Source organism: Lemur catta, chromosome 4 (genome assembly GCF_020740605.2).
Source record: "Lemur catta isolate mLemCat1 chromosome 4, mLemCat1.pri, whole genome shotgun sequence".
Lineage (NCBI taxonomy): Eukaryota > Metazoa > Chordata > Mammalia > Primates > Lemuridae > Lemur > Lemur catta.
In genome coordinates this window covers 107,265,606-107,288,510 of record NC_059131.1, presented here as the reverse complement: position 1 = coordinate 107,288,510, position 22,905 = coordinate 107,265,606, and the positions used below count along the sequence as shown (strand labels likewise).

The following is a 22,905-nucleotide window of genomic DNA, read 5'->3' as shown; positions in this document are numbered from 1 at the left end:
AAATACTGTAAAGAGGGGGAAAAAATCAATAATCTGGTAACTGGTCAAAGTTCAAAGTCAAAATTCAACAGAACTCTTTCATATAACATGGTAGATTTTATGGAAAAGCAAAAATGACAAAATGGACAAAAAAGGAGCTCTTTTTATAAAAAGAAGCCTACAAACCATTACAGATTCTTTCCATTTCTCATGAATCACTTTAGCCAGATTCAGATCTATATGAACCACACAATCCTCAACTGTTAGAGATCCTTGGGGGGCAGGGAGGAAGAAAAGAAAATATAATCATTACTCATTATGTATTTGTGAAAAACATTCAACCACCTTATACATCATAAAACTAACTTGTATTATTAATTGCTAACTTATGTTTCTATTTATAAATCTCTTGTAATATCTTTATGTTGTTATATGTTATGTTGTTGTTTTCACACTTCTTGAATAACACAATTATACAAAGCTTCATAATAAATCCATTTAAAAAATAAATAAATCTATTTTAAGTTATCTGTTTCCATTAGTCTAAATATATTTATTTCCATTAGTCAAGACTTTTCAATAAATGTATTCTAAAAAATTAATCTTGCCTAAATGTATCTGGAATAGCACCAGAGGATTCAAGAAGCTTCATATGTACAGAGATGTGTGCAGTAAATACCGGAGAAAACTTTCATATGCATAGGATGAACACAAACGCCATATAAATATTCCCTATTTCTTCAAATTACATTTTTAAAAATCCTCTAAAACATGTTTTTTTATTTTTGTTTTTATTTATTTATTTATTTATTTTTTTGAGACAGAGTCTCGCTCTGTTGCCCGGGCTAGAGTGAGTGCTGTGGCGTCACCCTAGCTCACAGCAACCTCAAACTCCTGGGCTTAAGCGATCCTCCTGCCTCAGCCTCCCGAGTAGCTGAGACTACAGGCATGCGCCACCATGCCCGGCTAATTTTTTCTATATGTATTTTTTAGTTGGCCAGATAATTTTTCTATTTCTATTTTTTAGTAGAGACAGGGTCTCACTCAGGCTGGTCTTGAACTCCCGACCTCGAGCGATCCACTCGCCTCAGCCTCCCAGAGGGCTAGGATTACAGGCATGAGCCACCGCGCCTGGCCTAAAACATGTTGTGTCAAAAATAAGACACTACATGAAGTTAGGCAACACAAATTATTTTTACATTTCAGTTAGTACATATGTTATATGTATATATAATGTGTACGTATAGTATACATTATACATACATTAATATGAAATAATTTTATAATCAAAATAGAACCCTCTATAGTCCATTCACACAAAGGCACCCATGTAGCTAATTTACTTTCTCCTTACCTGAATCAATACCAACAGGGCCAAATAATTCATTGAGTTGAAAAGCCAGTTCAGGGGGTAATGCCAATTCCAGACAGTCTATGGTTAGAGATTTGGTCATCGCTGGAGTGGGATTCAATATCTCAGTTTTATCTTCTTCACTAACTCCAGCTGACAAACTACTCCCTGCCATTAGAATTTTCTCCATCTCCTGCTCATCTTCATTCATAAATTCTTCTGTGTTTGGAAATTTCACATAATCCTTTGGAAGATTTTCATTTTTCTTTATTTCAACAGAGTCCGTAAAATAAATATCTTCATTTAATTCAAGATTTGAAGTGCTTGACACAGAGTTTAAAATAGACAAATTTAAACAAGAATGTATATCATCTCCAGTCTCTGTGACTACTAGATTTTTCTCCATTTCACTCACGTCTTTAGGAGTAGTAGCTTTTGAAGTACCTGGAAAAGTCTGCTTAATGCTATGTAAAAGTTCTGCCTGACTGTTAGGAAGTGTTTCACTATCATTCTTTAGATCTACAGCAGCACTAGGAAATATACTTGTTATTAAATCAGGTTTTTCAGGAGTTATAGCTCTTATTTCTGCCTGCTCTGAGTTTTCACTTTCTGCATCACAGGTTGACTGTGCATGAGTGTTACTGATACCAAATCCATGGCTAAACTCTGGCACAGAAGGACTAGAATCCTCTAAAGTTCCTCTTTGGCTAATAATTTCCTTCAAATTCAATCCCAGAGAAAATGGCCCAATTTGTGATTCATCATAAGATTTTTGGAAATTCTCAAATTCAGTATCTTCACATAATTTAGTTTCAGAATCCAACAAAAGGCTTGTGGCCCAAATAATATCTTTGTTACATCTCTCATATAAGTCTTTTAGGGCTTCTAATGAAACAGATCCAAATAGTTTACAAAGAATGCTAAGATTTTCAGATTCATCAGCACTGGTAAGCTCACTTTCTTCAACATATGTGCTTTTATCATACATTACCCTATATGGAATTGTTTCTTGAACATCTGAGTTTGTGTTAATATTGAAAACTTTCGGCTTAAATCCATCTAATCTTCCTGTTAATACTTTGATAGAATCTGAAACACTAATTTTATTCTTTTCTATTTTCCATAAGAGAGCAAAATCCTGTGGTTCAGTCTGAGTACACATGCCTATTTCTATGCCAGGGACTGCTTTAAGCATTCCCTCTGGAAATTCAGCTAAAGTTTGTGGTCCTGCTACTCCAGGAATAGTTGGTGCATGATTGGTAAGAGGCAATGTGTGTTGCCCATGAATCTTTTTACTTAGACAACTCTGACTCTCACAGGTCATTTCACTGGGTAGCATTTCAGAATTTTGTAGACTGGAGCTACCCAGTGTTCTTAGTTTTTCAAGGCTTGTGCCCCAACAGGCCTCATGTGCTGTGTATAAGGATATTTCACTCAGATTGTCATTTGTTCCAAGTTCTAGGCTGGGTTCATTTAAACCAGTCTTTGTCATTCTTGATCTGTGCTCCCTCTGAGCTAAAGAATCAGATGAAGGCCAATCACCCACTATGTTGAATGAGTTTTTTTCAGTATTTTTATAAGGATCACATTTATAGCTATTGAGTGGCTCCAAAATATCATCACCCTGTGACTTCTTGTCATCCTCTACACTTTCATATGGAGAGCCTTGTTTCCGGATACAATCTATATTCACAGATACACTATTATCTAATACTTTGCATGACTGAGGGCAATTATACTTTTTGTCACTTTGTACAGATGCTTTTTCAGTTTTTCGGTTCCTTTTTGTCCTCTGACCAATAGTCTTATCAACTGGCCAGTCACCAACAAAATTTGATAGCTCATGTCTTGGGAACTTTTCCAAAGATGATTTACTTTTTTGTTTCCCAAAGGCTTTCTTCTTTACTGGTGCTCTTTCTTCTAATGTTTCGCCAGGTGAAGATTTTTCATTTTGAAGGGATATAGTATTTGTAAGATCACAGTCTTCTTGATTATTTTCATCATAGCAAATACTTGGTGATACTCTCTCTATAGAACCATCTGGGTCAGTTTTATCACACTCCTTTTCAGATGACATTTCTACTTCTTCTTCTTCACTTTTGTCCATCACTCGTACTTTGCTTTCAGAGTCAGAAAAATACATGTGTGGAACTTCCTGAACAAAAGTACTTTGAATGTGTTGACTCACACCATTTATTTCTTTTCTCCCTTTGTTTAAATCTGCATTAGGGAGATAAGTAACATTCTCAGGTAACACAGTTTCTTTGGTCACTTCAAGACTCTTCTCTTCAATTAACTCTAGGTGCTTCAATGAGGAGGATAAAACATTTTCTTCTTTTTCAGAGGTGATATCTTCATTTTCTCTTGGGCTGTAAGATTTTTTTTTAAAGTATCATAAGGAAGTCTCTTAATGCTGTCATTAACACTATATTTAATTTAAAGAAGCATTCAACTGACAGTGACCTTACATTTATTCTGAAAATTCTAGAAATAAACTACATTAAAATTAAAAAAGCTAATCTTGAGCTTTCCCTAATACACTATGAACACATTCCTTTCTTATAAACCTAGTACCTAGCATGATGCCTGGCATATATGAAGCACTCAAACTTTTTTCCAATTAAATAGTATACATGAGATTTCAGTTTAGGTGTTTATTATGCATTAAATATTAAAGTTAAGGCTCTAAATTTGTTCCTGGCTTCTTTCTGACCTATCTAAGCTTTGCATTTGTAAAACTAGGTCTGCCTCTATACTACCAATCTATCATTTGCTGCAGAGGAAGCTCCACTCACAAAACCACAAAGAGCCAACGGAACATGATTTGCACAATTAAGAGAAACTAGAGAAAGGGGGGAGAGAGCTCATTTGAAATGTCATTTGTGAAATTTGTTAAAACCATCTTCAATGTTAATCTCAGACTCAGAACACTTTTGCCTAATCATTATACTTTCAATTTCAGTGGTTTTTCCTTATTCAATTTGTCAATTCATCTTCCTTTCTCTCCTGATTCCAGGAGCTCCCAGAGTCCCAGCTCTCCCGTGGAGGCTTCCTAGGTGAAACCATACCTAACATTAATTGAGTTTTGTATGTGCCTGACGCTATTCTAAGTCCTTTACATGTATTGATTCACAATCCTTATGAGATCTTTATGAACAGAGGGCCATTATTGCCATTTGAGAAATAAGGAGCTGAAGTATAGAAAGATTTTGTAACTTGTCAAAGATTACAAATGTTTGGGATTTGAACTTGGGAAATGCAGCTCAATAGTCCATGCCCTTAATCACTTTACTACACTGCTTCCCAATAAAAAAGCATTTATAAATTTTCTCTTCTCCACTCCCAATTCCTTTTTAACATAGCCTCTCCATCCCTTACCATCATAAAATATGGATGATTTAGACCTATACATGTATTTAGGTTCTTCTTAACTCATTCATTCAATTGTTTATGCATCTTAAATGCTTAATAAAAGCAGTGCTATCTCAGATTGTAAACTTTTAGAAGGCTATGACTTATATTACTAAGTATACCATTAATAATTAATTTTTATAATATTAGCTTAAAAGGCTATCTTTACTAAAACCTAAGGAGGTAAGAAGTGACACTGAGTAGATACAAAATAACAACAGCAAGAAGATAAGGGAAATATTGGAATAGCAGAGGACATTACATAAAAAGGGCAGGAGTACTCATAGTATAATCATGGAATTACAAAACTCTGAGGACAATGAAAAAACTCTGTCATCTCTCACATGAACTTTTACTTCTCTTGCTCACTATATACATCCCACTCCAGGTAAGACTATATATCTAAACCCTTACAAATAACAAAAAGTCTACCTTATTTCTAAACTTAATCAGCAGTGATTTCTAAGCTCTAGAATTATACTTTTTTAAAATGTCTCAAATTGAATTTTGTAAATAAGGCATTTTAACTTACCTAGTACTTTTATCCTCACAAGAATATGCACACAACTCAACATGTTCAATTTGCTCTGGAACCAAAGAACTCATGATTATCGGCACTGAAACAAAACGTTGATAGTGTTCCAACATGCTTGTTATTTTTTCTTTGCTTACACCATGAATGTTACGCCTGAAAATTCCAGGGGAGAAAAGAGTTGAAGAAATATTGGTAATTAAATTTTTAAAAATTGGAAGATATGTTCAGAAAAATAATGATATATTTCTAATACATAATAATATCAAAGCTAGCTCATTATGACAGAATATAATATATTTTGATTCTAATTTTCATTTTATTAAGGATTTCTTAAATTATCATTTTATTAATCATTCCATACAATCTTTTCCAAGCACTCTCATCAATTTGGAAAAAGTAATAGATCCCAATAACTTTAAAAGAAGTTGTTTCCAAGCTCTGCAAAAAATCTCCTAAGTGAAGCACAACCATCAGTGGCTCATGCCTATAATCCTGGCCCTTTGGGAAGCCGAGGCAGGAGAATCACTTGAGACCAGAGAATTGCTTGAGGCCAGGAGTTCGTTCAAGACCAGCCTGGGCAACACAGCAAGACCCCATCTCTACAAAAAATTTTAAAAATTTGCCAGGTGTGGTAGCATGCAGCTGTAGTCTCAGCTACTTGGGAGGACTGTTTGAGCACAGAATTCAAGGTTATAATGAGCTATGACCACTGCACTCTAGGCTGGGCAACACGTGAGATGCTGTCTCTTAAAATTTCTGCTATAAAGGTTTCCACTTATGCCAGTATGACAGACTAAATGTCCCAATGGGCTCTGCTATCACAGTAAAACTAGATTCCAAGTGAATTAAAGCAAACATACTTTTAAAAACATTTTAAGTTCAAACAAAGAAAAAAATTCCTAGTATTTGAAGTATCTAGATGTCCAAATATGAAGCTTGTTGTTTGTGTTTTCCCTGGTGGTGGGCTACTTATGTTTTTGTTTATGAGCTCATACTTGGTTGAACTTAATATATGGGAATCCTTAGGCCTTAAACTGGGGGTGCTTTCATTTATACAGCATCTAGATTTGCATCTGCCAGGAGATAAGATGGTATGCATTAGTCCCTCAAAGGTCTTGTCTTCACGCAAACATCTCAGTTGCAACTCTCCTATCTTGGGTTAGATTCAAGGCTTTGTGGATCCCAGGATCCCTGGATCCCAGGGACAATATTAGCATTTGCCACTAGGGCAAAGCTGGCTTTCATATTTACCTACCTCAATCTTGTCTGGCTTCAAATCACAGAGAAGCAAAGAGACAGAAAATATGAGAGAGAGGTTAAGAGACATAGACATAGAGGACAGAGCAAAAAGGTCTAGTATACATCTAATCGGAGTCCCAGAAAGGGAAGAGAACGCATGGGACAGAAGCAAATGCCAAGAATTTTCCAGAACTGATGAAAAACACCAAACCCCTGATTTCAGAAGCCCAACAAATCCCAAACAAGATTAAAAAAAAAATCCACAACTAGAAACACAGTACTGAAATTGTCATTCACCAAAGACAAAGATATTAAAAGCAACTACAAATATTTTAAAAATTGTTTTAAAACTAGTCATCTACAAAGAAACCAACAATTAAAATGACAGCTGGCTTAACAATAATAACGAAAGTCAAAAAAGAGCTAAGTGTTAGCTTCAACAACAGAAAATAACTGTCTTTCTAGAATATATATCCAGCAAAAGTCTCTTACAAGAATGAGAGCTATAAGAGGATTGGCAGATCTATAAAAAAGAGTTTGACACCACACAGGCCCTCACTGTAAAGAAAATTCTCAAGGATGAATGTCAGGCAGAAGGAAATTCCCAGATGAAAGGTCTGTACGAAAAAACGAAGCAGAAAGCAATAGCTACATGAATAAGTGAAAACAAATACTGTCTGTATATTCTGGACAATGGTAGCATGTAAGTTGGGAGGGAGGTGTCAGAGATAAAATGTATTAAAGTCCTTATATTTGTAAGGAGGAAAGCTAAGAAAATGGTTTAACTTTAGCTTTAAAGTTTGCACGTTAAAACTTATAAAGTAACCACTAAAAGAACAAAAACAGTATATGCAATTTCCAAATTAGTAGAGATGAAAAAAATTGAATAAGAAAACTTGGATTCAATCAATTTAAAAAATCCAAAATAAGGCATGACAGGAAAAAAAATCCAACTATAGAATTCTCTGTAATAGAGAACAATCACAGAAAAGGTGATATAAATAGAAAGCACAGAATGAGACAGTAAGAAACAAGATAACTATAAAAGAACTAAGTTTATCAGTTAAAAGCCAAAGGGGACAGAATAGATTTCTTACAACCCAGCAATAGTGGTTACAAGAGATATAGCTAAACATAAGAATATTGAAAGTAAAAGTATGAAAAAAGAAATAACATTCAAGTACTAACTAAAAAGAAACTAGTACAATTCTATTAATATTAGACAAATCAAACTTTACAACAAAAATTACTACTAAAGGCAAAAGAAAATCACTAGAAAAGCTTAAAAGGTTCAATTAATTAGAGTAATATAAAAATCTTAAGCTTGTATGTACTTCAAAAAAATACCCTCAGAATGTATAAAGCAAACATATGTATAACTATAAGGAGAAACTGACATGTTCAACATAATAAAGAGATTTTACCATTCCTCTCTCAAACATGAGATATGAGCAGTAGATTTAATAAGCAGGAGTAAATGGATATATTGAGGATATGAGTTAATGGATATATATTCTTATCAAGCAAATATGAAACATTTACAAAAAACTGACAGTTAACTAGGCCATAAAATGTCTTTAAAAATATCAGAGAATTAGTAGAATTCTCATAAACAAAAACAAACTACACAATTTGACCCACTGCAGTTAAGTTAAAAACCAAAGTATTAAAAAAAATATAAAACGTTCACCTGTTCAGAAATTGAAAACTACAGTTCTAAATTAACCCAAGAGTTAAAGAATAAAATTAATAATAATGCAAATTAGAAAATAACTGAGTAACAACAAAAAGAAAGTATTACATATTAAAATTCTGGGAGTGGCTGGAGTACTACATAGGGAAATTTTAGATCAAATGCTCATATTAGAAAGTGACCTACACCTTTAAAAGTAAAGAAGTTTAAAAAATGACAGAATAAAAAAAGAAAAATAGATTTTTTTAAACAGCAAAAAGTTAAAGAGAAGCAGAAATGAATTAAACATAAAACAAACTTACAATGGAGATCACTCAGGCCAAGAGCTGTCTATTGGAAAAGGCTAATAAAAAAAAATCTGATCTCTGGTGAGAATAATCAAGGAAAAAAGAAGGAAGAACAATGTAAACATATTAAGATTGAAAGGGGGAACTTAACTGCTCACACAGCAGAGATGTAAACAATAAGAGACTATTATAATTGTTTTAATAAAGTCTTAATAAACTTAAAGACTTTGGTGTAATGGAAAACTTCCAACTGAACATTCATTCTCAGAGAATTTTATACATAAATTCTAATAAACATTCAAACTTAGATAAACTTAGAAAAGAGAAAAAGAGGAGATACTTCCCAATTTTTTGAACCTGAAACTATGATACCAAAGTCAGGCAAGGCAGATCAAGGAAGAGAAAACTGTAGGTCAATTCACTCATTTATACAGACACAAAAATCCTAAAAGGAATATTAGAAAATTCAATCCACTAATGTATCAAAAGGAAAAAAAAAAGAGATTAAGTAGTGATACATGCTAAAACATGGGTGAACCTTAAAAACATTAAGTGAAAAGATGCCAGACACAAAAGACCATAAATTATATGTTCCACTTATATGCAATGTTCACAATATGAAAATCCATAGATACAGAAAACAGATCAGCGGTTGCCAAGGAGGGAGAAGAGGGAGTAACTGCTAGCAGATATGTGGTTTCTTTATGGAGGGATGGAAACATTCTGGAATTAGACAGCGGTGATGATCACACAACATTGTGAATATACTAAAATTAGGTTGTCCTTTAGTTAGTATTGAAATTAGTTAAAATTACCAAGGAAAAATAGCTTGACCAAAATTAAGTTAGGGCTATCTCTAAGGAAACACAGAGCACAAAGCAAAACACATTGCATGTCCATGCCCTAGTAACACTTTTACTCAAGTCAAGCAATCAAATAAAGAAAAAAGTACAGCTTTGAGGGGAAGTAGGGGAAGACTGAAATACCTAGACAGCTAGTTATTTGCTGTTTTTTCTATCTCTACCCCCTTACTACCTTCCAGTATTGTAAGTCACTAGGCAGATACAATAATTTGCCCCTCCCAGTACAGGTGGGCCAGGTGTGTCAAATCCTAGCATCTGTTCTGGTTTCAGATATTAACATGTTATTAAAGGTAATAAAGTACTGAGCATATAAGACAATTGAGGCCAGGCACAGAGGCTCACTCCTGTAATCCCACCACTTTGGGAGGCCAAGGTAACAGGATTGCTTGAGCTCAAGAGTTCGACACCAGCCTGGGCAACACAGCGAGATTTCATCTTTACAAAAAATTAAAAAATTAACCAGTCATGGTGCTGTACACCTGTGGTCCCAGCTACCCACGAGGCTGGGCTGGAGGATCACTTCAGTTCAGGAATTCAAGGTTACAGTGAGCTATGATGGGGCAATTGCACTCCAGACTGGGTGACAGAGAGAGACCCTGTCTCTTAAAAAAAAAAAAGACCCATAAGCAATACAAAATTTGTTATCAATTCTTAAGTGGCAAAGTTGCAGTCTAACAAATTCATTCATCATTGACAAGGGGAAAAAATCTAGATGACTTTCTATAATTGTCATGAAATAAAAAGCTTGTTAGACAGCCTCCAAGTTTTACCTTGCAAGTTCCTTTGGTTTGAACTTCCACCATGTGTCCGGTTCCCGGAAAAGGACTTTATATTTATGTTTTTGAGACTACATACAAAAGAGACAAAAACATTTTAAAATAATTATTTCCGTGAAATTAAATTTGTTTCCAAACTCATAGCATGTTTTTTTTTTTAAGCATCCAGAGGGTGAGACAGCAAACTCATAGCATGTTAAAAGTGAAAGAACCTAAAAGATTACCTAATCTATATGGATATGTTAAGCTGGCAAAATATACAAAATACTCTTTGACCCAGCAATTAACTTCCAGAAATTTATGCTACTGATAAATACTTATGTAAGAGTGGAAAAATACACATATATGCCCGGATATCCAGTTCACCATTATTTGTAAGCAAAGGAATACAAATAACTCAGTGACTTAATATAGAACTGGCTGAATAGATGAAGGTAAAATCATAAGATGATATTATACAGTAATTTTTTAAAATTCTATATATGATTATGATAAAATGCCCTTAAAACAAATTGTTAAGATAAAGAATTTTCACTTAAGTAAAAAGGATTATTTACACATTGGTACACACATAGAAAATTTCTGGATTCTCAAAAATACTATTAAAAGCATCTACCTCTTAAAAGAAAAAAGCATCTACCTCTAGGGACTAGAACTTTTGGCATTCTTTGAATGTTTATCATATACATGCATGCCTTTTATAATTTTAAAACTATTTTAAATAATATCTCGTTATATTTTTCAAAGCTCTAATTTCCCTATAATCTAAGAGCCAAGCCCTACACTTGTGCACTCCCTTCTCTCCTACTCAAGGATAACTGAGTACCTAATTCAGCTTTTTAATAAGTTAATGATGGCTACCTTCTTGAAAGCAGTGACATCAAAGCTGGGCAAAAAAGAACAAGTAAACATAGAGGACTAGGTATATTCCAGGTAAAGGGAGAAGCACTAGATATGAAAAGGAATCTGGCAAATTCAGAGAAAATAGTTGAGTTTACAGAATTCTGAATTTCTGAGAATAGCAAAATTTAAAAAGAAATTTGGAGAATAACAAAGGACTACCAAATATTGATGCTGCCAAGAGGAATCAGAAAACATATATATTACATATATATACACACACAAAAAAAACATAAAATTATAATACCACTACTTTTTCATTAAAAACATCCCCCAAAAAATCTCAGAATTTAAAACTTGAATTTCGGCCAGGCGCGGTGGCTCATGCCTGTAATCCTAGCACTCCGGGAGGCTGAGGCGGGTGGATCGCTCGAAGTCAGGAGTTCGAGACCAGCCTGAGCAAGAGTGAGACCCCGTCTCTACTAAAAATAGAAAGAAATGATTTGGACAGGTAAAAATCTATATAGAAAAAATTAGCTGGGCATGGTGGTGCATGCCTGTAGTCCCAGCTACTCGGGAGGCTGAGGCAGGAGGATCGCTTAAGCCCAGGAGTTTGAGGTTGCTGTGAGCTAGGCTGATGCCACGGCACTCACTCTAGCCCGGGCGACAAAGCGAGACTCTGTCTCAAAAAAAAAAACAAAAAAAAAACAAAAAAAAAAAAACTTGAATTTCATTCAGCCCCATGAGTTGTAGTAGGAAGAAAATTGAATTTCAGAATTTAAAAACTGAACAAATCTAGCTTTATGGAAAAATTCAGCTACACTGTCCTATTTTTCTCCTCTTACTAAAGACCAAAGAAAGCTCAGTTATAGACAATCCAAGATTCTGAGATTCTCAAGTGCTTGAGATTCACTTGTGTAAATAAATAACATCCTCCAATAATTTCAAACCCACTACTCTAAACTTATAACTTATGGTACAAACCAAAGCAACATATGGCTTCATTTCCCATGCCTGTAGATTTGTATTATCTATTATTATAGGAGATATCTTCTTCTCAAATGCTTCTCTTGCTGAAAAACATAACAGAAAATAACAAATAACTTTTAATAACAATATTAAGAATCATCTTGGTTTTTTTATTTTATTTTATTTTAATAGAAATGGGTTCTCACTGTGTTGCCCAGGCTGGAATCAGACTTCTGGGCTCAAGTGATCCTCCTGCCTCAGCCGCCCAAGTAGCTGGGACTATAGGTACGTACCTGGCTATCTTGGGGTTTTTTTTGTATCTGATCTTGTTTTCATAATTTGGAAATCACAGACATGTATTAATTTTACTCAATACTCAACTTCTAAATATCACTTTTGAGGACATAAAAAATTAAAGTATGGGTAAATGCTGAACAACAATAAATACTAAAGTTACACAATAATCACAGAAAATTATATCATGCTAAAAGCAACAGGATATCATGGTTTAGATTTTGGAACAGAAAGTACTTTAGTTGAAAAACTAAAATTCAAATAAAGTCTGGAGTTTAGTTAATAATAATGCACCAATTTCTTAGTTTTGACAAACGTACCACAGTTCATAAGACGTTAACACGAGGGGAAAATGGGTGAACAGTACACACAAGCTCCCTATGCTATCTTTGCAACTTTTCCAGAAATCTAAACTTATTCCAAAATAAAGTTTGAAAACAAACAAAAAACATAAATGGACAAATGCACACACACACAATGTAATGATTTGAAATAAAGAAAACATTATACTGTTGTACAAGGGATTTTCTTATAAAATTACCTCCCTCCAACCCCCCCACCCCCCACCCCCCGCCAAGGAATTAGACTATTCTGGAAATTAAGGATATATCACAACAAAGTTTTACAAGAAATTTATCTTCAAGTTCTACCCAGTCTCTAAAAAACTCAATAATGAAAAGATAGCCCAATTTAAAAATGGGCAAAGGATACGAACAGACATTTCTCCAAAGAAGATATAAAAATGGCCAATAAGCACACAATAAGATGTTCAACATCGTTAGCCATCAGAGAAATGTAATCAAAACCACAATGAGCTACCACTTCACACCCACTAGAACAGCTGTAGTCAAAAAGACAGACAATAACAAGTGTTGGTGAAAATGTGGAGAAGCTGAAACTCTCATAAACTATTAGTGGAAACATAAAATGGTGCAATTGCTTTGGAAAACACCTTCATAGTTCCTAAAACGGTTAAACACAGACATACATGTTTATAGCAGCATTGTTCACTATAGCCAAAAAGTGGAAAAAACCCGTATGTCCATCAACTGATGAATGGGTTAATAAAATGTGGTATATCCATACAATGAACATACAATGAAATATTATTCAGCCATAAAGAGAAATGAAGTACTAATACATGCTACAACATGGATGAACCTTGAAAACATTATGCTAAGTGAAAGAAGCCAATCACAAAAGACCACATATTGTATGATTCCATTTCTATTAAAATAACCAGAACTGGCCTGGCACAGTGGCTCACACTTTGGAAGGCCAAAGCAGGAGGATTGCTTGAGCTCAGGAGTTTGAGACTAGTCTGAGCAAGAGCGAGACCCTCTCTCTACAAAAAATAGAAAAATTAGCTGGGCATGGTGGTGTGCGCCTATAGTCCCAGCTACTCGGGAGGCTGAGGCAGGAGAATCCCTTGAACCCAGGAGTGTAAAGTTGCAGTGAGCTATGATGAGGCCACTGCACTCTATCCCAAGCAACTGAACGAGATCCTGTCTCAAAAAAAAAAAAAAAAAAGTCAGAATAGGCAAACCTACAGAGACAAAAAGTACATTGGAGACTGCTAATGGGTACAGAATTTTTTCAAGGTGATAAAAATGTTCTAAAATTGACCGTGGTGATGAAAACATAACTCTGAATATTAAATTCTAAACTGCATTTTTTTTTTTAAGACAGTCTTAACTCTGTCACCCGGGCTACAGTGCCATGGCATCAGCCTAGCTCAAACTCTCAAAGCTCTCAAACTCCTGAGCTGAAACAATCCTCCTGCCTCAGCATCCCAAAGTGCTAGGATTACAGGCGTGAGCCACCATTCCCTGCCTAAATTGCATAATTTAAATGGGTGAATTCAGCAGGGCATGGTGGAGCATGCCTGTAGTCCCAGCTGCTCAGGAGGCTGAGGTGGGAGGGTTGCTTGAGCCTAGGCGTTGAACGCTGCGACCACATTCCAGCCTGGGCAACACAGTGAGACCCCGTCTCTTAAATAAATAAATAAATAAATGGGTGAATTATATCTCAATAAAGTGGTTTTAAAGAGAGTTCTGCCTATTAATATATTATTATTATTGCCATGCTTATTGCTGTTATAAGGGCATGCTGAACAAGTGCTAAGCCTTTTCATTTTCATTTAACCTTTTCAACAATCCTGGGAGCTAAGTACTATTACCCCCTTTGATAGACAAAGACTCTGGGCCTTGCAGACTACAGATAACTTGCCCAAGATCACACAGCTAGGAACCAGTGAATTCAAGGTTGATCTTCATCATCACATCATACTGCCTCCTTGTTTTTAGTTGTGTTAGTATTATTTTCATAGTCCTAAGTTCTCACTTTAATTTTTAGTTCAAGAAAGAACATATAAAAATTTAACAATGTCTGAAAATCCTTTCACAGTTCACAAGCATCATGACTCACGTGGCTGCACCTCCCTCAAACCCTGCTACAGCATCAGCACATTGCCCATCTAGCATCAAAGAAACAGTTTTTAAATTGAAAATTTTTTTTAACTTAAAAAAAAGACCAATGTCTAAGGATGACAAACTCAAGAATCGCCTTCACAGTAAAAGAAGAAAGGCTAAGTAAAATATGGTCAGTGTATCTTAATAAGAATTCTCCACACAAAATTTAAATTACACAAATAATTAAACATTTAATAAGAAAACCATCTTCAGTGAATAGATATCTGTACTAATAAGGAAACTAAGGTTTTACCTATGATCTCCTGCAGATTCAGTTTGAAGAGAGCCATTTTATTCTCATAATATCCTCTATAAAAATTAAACTAATCTAGGGAAAACCAATGGTTAACAATACAAATTGCATTTTAGGAAACAGGAACCAGAGCACAGCAGACAACTGTAACTTCTTTAAGCTATTCTGAGACCTAAGTAGAAAATGAGATTTATTTCTGACAAGATCCTCATTGATTAAATAAAACTTAAAAATGCCATACAGGCCGGGCGCGGTGCCTCATGCCTGTGATCCTAGCACTCTGGTAGGCCAAGGCAGGAGGATTGCTCAAGGTCAGGAGTTCAAGACCAGCCTGAGCAAGAGCGAGACCCCGTCTCTACTAAAAATAGAAAGAAATTATCTGGACAACTAAAATATATATAGAAAAAATTAGCCAGGCATGGTGGCGCATGCCTGTAGTCCCAGCTACTCGGGAGGCTGAGGTAGGAGGATCGGCTTAAGCCCAGGAGTCTGAGGTTGCTATGAGCTAGGCTGGCGCTACGGGCACTGTAGCCAAGGCAACAGACTGAGACTCTGTCTCAAAAAAAAAAAAGTCATACACTATTCTAAGTACCTTATAAAAATTAATTCTTTTAATCCTCATAACAACACTGTAAGACCACCTCTTTTACCTCTTATTATGTAACATGAGAATTAATGTTAATTATGGTTATAATTTTATGTATATTATATATAATTATAGAATTAAAGTGATTACAAATTTCTTTAAGTTATATGTCTCCCAAAATACAAATATATTAAGTGAGTTTTTTCTTTATGTTACTCTTTTTTTCTTTTTCGAGACAGTCTTGCTCTGTTGCACCAGTTAGAATGTCATGTCATCATCATAGCTCACTGCAACCTCAAACTCCTGGGTTCAAGCCTCCCATGTAGCTGGACTACAGGTGCATGCCACCATGCCCAGCTATTTTTTCTAGAGACCAAGTCTTGCTCTTGCTCAGGTTGGTCTCAAACTCCTGAGTTCAAGGGATCCTCCCCCCTCAGCCTCCCAGAGTGCTAGGATTATAGGAATGAGTCACTGTGCCCAGCCCGTATTATTCTTAATATTACCCAGATTCTGATGTTTAGTCTTACCACGATTCTGATTCCATTCATGTGCTTCTCCTAAGTACTTTACATCAAACTGATACTGTCCATTTATGTAAAAATAATCATCAGTACTAAGAATGACCCCACTTGGATTATCCTCTTGCAAAGTCCTGTGAATGACAAATGGAATTATTTTCATTAATTTTTCTTCTAAATTCGCTCTCCTAATTTTCAAAGTCATAATCCAAATAAACAATTCAAGTAGTATCATTTAAAAGATTAAGAATATTATAATATTCAAACAAATCATATTGGAAATCCTCTGAGCAAAAGTTTAGCTCCCAAAAACTGATCTAAGGCAGGTCTATTTTGCTTTATGTAAATTATTATGCAGAAACTTTTTTTAACATTATAAAGACCTTTATCCTTAACTATATAAAGGTTTAAAGATTAACAAATGGTTAATTATCCTTTTCTGAAGATGTAAAGTCCATTTCCAGAGCATCCATTAAGTGCCAGGGACTGTTTTAACAAAACAGTTTAAAACAAAAAAGACAATAATTCTTGCACGAGGCCACTGCACTCCAGCCTAGGTGACAGTGTGAGACCCTGTCTCTAAAAAACAAACCAAAAAAACTTCTAGAGAACACAAAGTCAGAAAAACTTAGTAAAAAGAGAACATTCTAGAGGTTATTAAACATCTCTACTAAGCAAAGCATTGTGCATATTCACACTACCTGTTCAGATTCAGACATTATACTCTTTTTTTAAAACTCAATTAAACCTCATACCTTGCCAGAAAAGATTTTCCTGATCCAGGAAGGCCTCTGAGAAGAACAAGAACTAGTCCAACATAAGATGTCTTCTTTCTCACAACCTGAGAAACCGGAGTTTCTTGTACTTGATAAGCACTTGTTCCTTCTTTATTCCTCCATACCTTTGTTGAGGACGTGTGAGAAATAACTGAGGGTGGAAACGAATAGCTGACCGGTCTCCAGTGTGCAGCTGTGGTCACAACAGGAGCTACAAAGCCACGGTTTCCTTGGAAGAGGTCCAAAGCGGGAATCATTGGGTTCCACATCGGCGGAGGGGGAGGCGGCAGCAGCAAAGGGAGGGGGGTGAGTACTGGGCAGTAACTCACATCTTTCCCCTTTGGTGCCAGTTCAGGATGCTTGTGTGGCTTAAAATTGAACCCTTCAGAAGGTACAAACACATCAGAGACAGAAGTAGATTTCTGATCGCCACCTGTACCTGGTAAATCAAGCCCTGGAAGGCTTAAAGGCGCCTGAGGCTCGTTGGCACCTAGATGTACAGAAGCTTGAGGGAACTGAGCCTCAGCACACTCAGATTCTAAAAGTTCTTTCTGGTTTTGATGGAGATTGCTACAACCCACAATAGAGTCATTTGCTGGATTTAAAGAACTACTGAGAAGAGGATCTTCTGGGTATTTACCTTCCAATGCCAATGTGTTATCCTTTATAAAATGTTTGGACTCATTCAAAACCGAATGTGAAGGTAATGGGTTTGAACTTAATGTGGAGGCAGAATTCTCTAAATTTTCACTGCTCAAATTCATACTGTGTGTAGAAAGAATGGGAATCATAGTACTTGAATCAGAATTTATAAACTCACTCGGGGCCTTAAAACTATTAACATCTTGCAAAGGCAAAAATGAGTAGACTTGGTCATCAGGAGAAGAGTTTAATTTCTCAAAGGCATTCTGTATTAAGGAATCCAAGTCTTCAGTTAGCTGCATATCCAAAAATGAATCCATTTTTGAATCTTCACTCTCTTCTTCAGGAGGACACTTTTCCATTACTTCACTTTCTGCTGCACTTACTTGGTTCTCAGAAGCAATGAAAGTTTGTGAAGACGATTCTTCTACCTTGGCATCGGTGGCAGATAACTCTAATAGACAATCCATAGCATTTTCAACTGTACAATAACAAGAACAACAATAACAAAAATACAGAGAGAGAAAAAACTGTATTAAAATCCAGCTAAAATCATACTGGATTTTTGCATTGAATAGAATATAAAATTATAACATTTGTTTTTCCCAAAATTAATATTTTACTAATATACCAAAGTCTGCATTAGTGAAAAGTTTGAATGAGAGAGACATGCATTGTCCTTTCAGACAAATAGTAATAAACTACTATCAAGTAAATACTTTTTGCTGAATTTATTGAGTAAATGTATAAATATCTATAATTGTATGTATTTATAAAGGTCCTCAAGTCAGTTGATTTATTCAACAAATACCTACTGTATGTGTTGTTAAGTAGTATTTTATGTATTCTCTTAGTAAATCTAATTTATTTATATGGCCCATGCTATGAATTTCATTTAATACAAAAAATACTTACGAGCATGTTCTGTATATCAGAAATACTTTGTAAAAAAATAAAACAATCCTTGCTACACTCAAAGGATTTTGCAGTCTAATAGAGGAGATTAAAGATAATTACATTATATCATGCAGATTAAATGTACAAATGCATACTTCTGATAATGTACAAATGCCAGGAAGTATATAGGAGACTAAGAAAAGATTTTGCATAAGGTGGCATGTGAACTGGACTTGAAGATTAAAAAGTAATATACCAGACACAAGAGGGGGAAAGGTAAACCCAGACTTGAAAATGCAAAGCTTGTTTAAGGAGTTAAGAAAAGTTGGTTGGAGTATGGGCACACAGTGGTAGATAAGAGAAGGAAATCAAACTGGAGAGGGAGACTGGGTGGAACTGGTAAGGAGCCTGTGTTTCCTGCTAAGAAATATTAATCTTATTTTCTAAGGGAACTTGAGGAAAACTACCAGTCACAGCATTTGAGCTAGAAGCTTTATATATATCACCTCACTGAATCCTCAAATAATACTATGAGGTATATTATTCCTAGCAAATAGATAAAGAATAGGCTGGGCGGGGTGGCTCACGCCTATAATCCTAGCACTCTGGGAGGCCGAGGCGGGTGAATCGCTCAAGCTCAGGAGTTCGAGACCAACCTGAGCAAGAGTGAGACCCCGTCTCTACTAAAAATAGAAAGAAATGATTTGGACAGCTAAAAATCTATGTAGAAAAAATTAGCCGGGCATGGTGGTGCATGCCTGTAGTCCCAGCTACTCGGAAGGCTGAGGCAGTAGGATGGCTTAAGCCCAGGAGTTTGAGGTTGCTGTGAGCTAGGCTGACGCCACAGCACTCACTCTAGCCTGGGCAACAGTGCAAGACTCTGTCTCAAAAAAAAAATAAATAAAGAACATAAAGTTCAAAAAGTACATTAGCTTGGCCCAAGTCACATAGATAAGTGACAGAGCCAGGACTGATGTGTCTGACTCCAGTGCTGAGCTCTTTCTGTTATAACACAAATAGGAAGTCATTAGGATTTTTATTGGGGTGGGGGGGGTTGGGGAGGTTGTTCTTTTGTGTTTTATCTTGCCTTAAGAAGATAAATCAGGAAACAGCACAGTAAAGTGGGTAACAGCATTTAAATCTCTACTGCTGGCTATGACACCCTGAACAAGTCAGTTAACTTCCCTCAATTTCGATTTTCTCATTTGTAATATGGGGATAATAAAAGTACCTACCTCATAGGTTGTTGTGAGGATTAAATGATATAATCCATGAAAAAGTGCTGTGCACAAGGACTGGCACCTAGTAAGCACCCAATTAATGTTCCCTTAAGAAGAAAAACAAAGAGGGATTGGAGGGGGCAAGCCTGGCAGAAAGACCAATCAGGAGATCATAGCAATACTACATAGGCTAGAAGCCCTAAAAATGGAAAAAAAAAAAAAAAAAAAAAAGCAGCAGCAAATTATAAGAAGTATTTCTATGAAAAAAATCTACATGATAGTAAAACCAGAAAGAAAAGATCAACTAAAAAAAATATAACATGTATGTGATGAAAAACAGTATTAAGTAAAAATGAGTAAAAGATCAAGATACAGAGATACCACACAAAAAGAAAAGTCTTTACACAATCATTGGGAAAAATTAAAACCATGATATGAAAACAACAAAAAATTGAATGAACAATTTACACAAGAATATAAGAATTAATGAAAAATTGTGTACATAAATGTTCAACATTCCTCTATATTAAAAAAACACAAATTAATAAAAGGTACAATTTTATTCCCATATTCCCACTAAAATCTTAAAATACTATGGCACAATGCTGAAAAGGCTATGGCAACACCACTACAGTTATACAGTGCCGGTGGCATTGCAAATGGTACCCCTCATGTGTAGGCAATTCAGCAGTACAGTTCCAAGAGCCGAAAGCTGTTCTTACCCTGTGACGCAAGAAAATAAAGCTTTGAAACTAAAAAAAAAAAACCAAAAGAAGGAAAAAGCTATTTTTACCAAGGTGTTCTCTGCAATATTAATTATTCATGAAAAACTTAGATATAACTAAAGAGAGCACAACAATGTAGTGGAGTAGAAAACTATTAAAAATAAATACAGATTTCAGCAACACTGAAAAAATGCTTATGTTAAATTAAAAAAGCAGAATACACAATTTCATCAATGCTATTATTTAAACTATTCAAATATCAAGTGTTTATGAACAAAGTCTACAGAAGATTCTGGAAGACAGAAATAAGTTTTTTGTTAGGGTACAGGGTAATATAGTTTTCTTGTCATTCCCCATTGCTATGCTAAGTGTATGTGCAACAAATAAATTTTAAAGACATCAAAATGAGGAAATAAATGTCGAAGCCACTTATAAAACTCTACATACTATCATTTCTGAGCATCAATCACGTGCACTTCTGAAACCTGGTTCTCTGCATACAGAACAGGCTAAATAAGATATGCTCACATCACAGGCCACACAATGACTGAAATGGAAGTTTAACATGCACTATCAAAACTTCCCAAATCTAGAATAATTTTATCTTATACTAATCATGGCCAATAACAATACTGGGCCATCAACATTTACTTTACTCATTCAGCCAACTTATATAGATTCCCTTCTGTCTACAAACATACTTCTAAATGATTTATTACAAGTTATTAATATAAATAATACTGATGATTTTACCGAAAACGAAAAACAAAACAAAACTCAATCCTCACCAAAAAAAGTCCTACAGGACATACTATTATTTTTCTCATTAACAGATCAGAAAAATGAGACTCAGAGAGGTTAGTGGCAGAGCTAGAAATCCAATCCAGGTTTCTTAACTCCAAAGCCAATGTTTTGAAACCACATTACTCTATTAGCCTCAACTCTTAATCAGCTCTTATTTTCATAATTGTAAGTACCTAGTCACTTCATAAATATTCACTAAGCTCCCAATATGGGTCATATGCTATTTTATGGGTTGGATATATAGCAGTAAAACAAAACAGTTTCTAAAACCTCTGTCTTGATGGAGCTGACTTTCTGAACAGTGGTTCTCCACCAGGTACAATTTTGCCTCCCAGGGGACAAATGACAGTATGTGGAGACATTTCTGGCTGTCACAACTGAGGAAGTGGGGTGCCACCTGCATCTAGTGGGCGGTACAGGTCAGGGAAGCTGACGAGCACCCTGAGGCGCACAGGAGAGCCACTCGCAACAAACATTTATGCAGCCCAAAATGTCAACAGTGCCTAGTGTCAACAGTTCTAGAGGGAAGATAAAAAGAGATAAAACATAGAATATGATATCTATACATATATCGTACATCTAGAACTATACATTTCTTAAGAACAGAGACTGTGCTTTATTCTTCATATCCCTCATAATACCAAACTTAATAACTTGCCCACAGCAGATGCTTAATAAATGAAGAATAAAATAGAAATAAGACAGTCATTTTTCTAGGTTACTATTGGTCACGGCATAGTACATAATGTCTTCTTATAAGATGCAAAGGTTCAAACTAAACTTTTTCTCACCTTTGAAATCACATTCAGAAAGCATCAAATACACTACATCAGGATCCAGATCAGAAAACATCTCTGAGATACTGGTGAAGAGTTCTTCCTGATCAACTTTTGTCTCACCCATGGAAGGAAGAGTGGCAGTTGGCTCCTCATGACTAGCAACACTGGATACGACAACTTCCTTAGAGTTTGCAGTCTTCCGAAAAGGATTTCCCCCAAGATTTTTCTTTCTCCTTGGCATTCTGACTTCCAAAACTAAAATGTTTCCCTTTTCTTATTTAAGATGTTTGATATTTAAGTCATAATTCAAAGAAAACAGGGTTAAATATCTTGCACAATCCCGCTGTAAAAGGACCTAAAATAGAAAGCAATTAAAAACACTCAGACTATATATTTCCACTTCTAAAATTGGAATGACATCTTTATTTAACTCTAAGAAAGTACCATCCACTCTGGCAGCAAAACCAAAAAGTAGTCCATTTCTCTCTCTCCAAAATATTCAGCTTTTGCCAGTATTGAACATGTTAAAAATGAAGATATTAACAAAACGTAATATATTTCAGAACAGTGAGTATACTTCTTTAATACCATTGTTTCATTTTTAAAAAGCATAAGGCAGTATTCATAAATATAACTAGAATGCCTACTGAACACCTACACTCATATATCTAATAGGCATCATAAATTTAACATGTCCAAAACTGAGCTCCTGATCCACCCCTTCAAACCTGCTCTTCTAGTCTTTTCCATCTCAGTTAATGCAACTCCATCCTTCCAATTTCTCAGGCCAAAAATCTTGTAATGATCCTTGACTACTCTCATCCCACATCCAACTGATAAGCCAATTTTGTCAGTGTAACCCCCAAAATGTATTCAGAACACGATCATCCCTCACCATCTCCATTGCTACCATCCTAGAATTAGTTAGCTGCCATAGCCTCTTGCCTGAATTACTGTGACAGTCTCCCTTCCAATTGCCCTGCTGCCACCCTTGCCC

General features: G+C 35.4%; 1 protein-coding gene across 4 annotated transcripts in view; it reads right to left on the bottom strand.

Annotated features, from left to right (window-relative positions):
* Positions 1 to 22,905, bottom strand: part of N4BP2 (NEDD4 binding protein 2) — an 89,172-nt gene that overhangs the window by 39,607 nt on the left and 26,660 nt on the right. For 3 of the 4 annotated variants that reach the window (XM_045550561.1, XM_045550563.1, XM_045550562.1), the window contains 8 exons: positions 21,921 to 22,263; positions 16,821 to 17,964; positions 16,075 to 16,199; positions 11,959 to 12,047; positions 10,129 to 10,205; positions 5,274 to 5,429; positions 1,334 to 3,699; positions 166 to 251 (listed from right to left, as the gene is read on the bottom strand). In XM_045550561.1, the coding sequence (XP_045406517.1) occupies positions 166 to 251; positions 1,334 to 3,699; positions 5,274 to 5,429; positions 10,129 to 10,205; positions 11,959 to 12,047; positions 16,075 to 16,199; positions 16,821 to 17,964; positions 21,921 to 22,149 (4,272 nt within the window). In that variant the 5' untranslated portion in view covers positions 22,150 to 22,263. Of the gene's footprint in view, positions 1 to 165; positions 252 to 1,333; positions 3,700 to 5,273; positions 5,430 to 10,128; positions 10,206 to 11,958; positions 12,048 to 16,074; positions 16,200 to 16,820; positions 17,965 to 19,615; positions 19,677 to 21,920; positions 22,264 to 22,905 lie in introns of those variants that run through there. The other variant, XM_045550564.1, reaches the window with a different exon arrangement.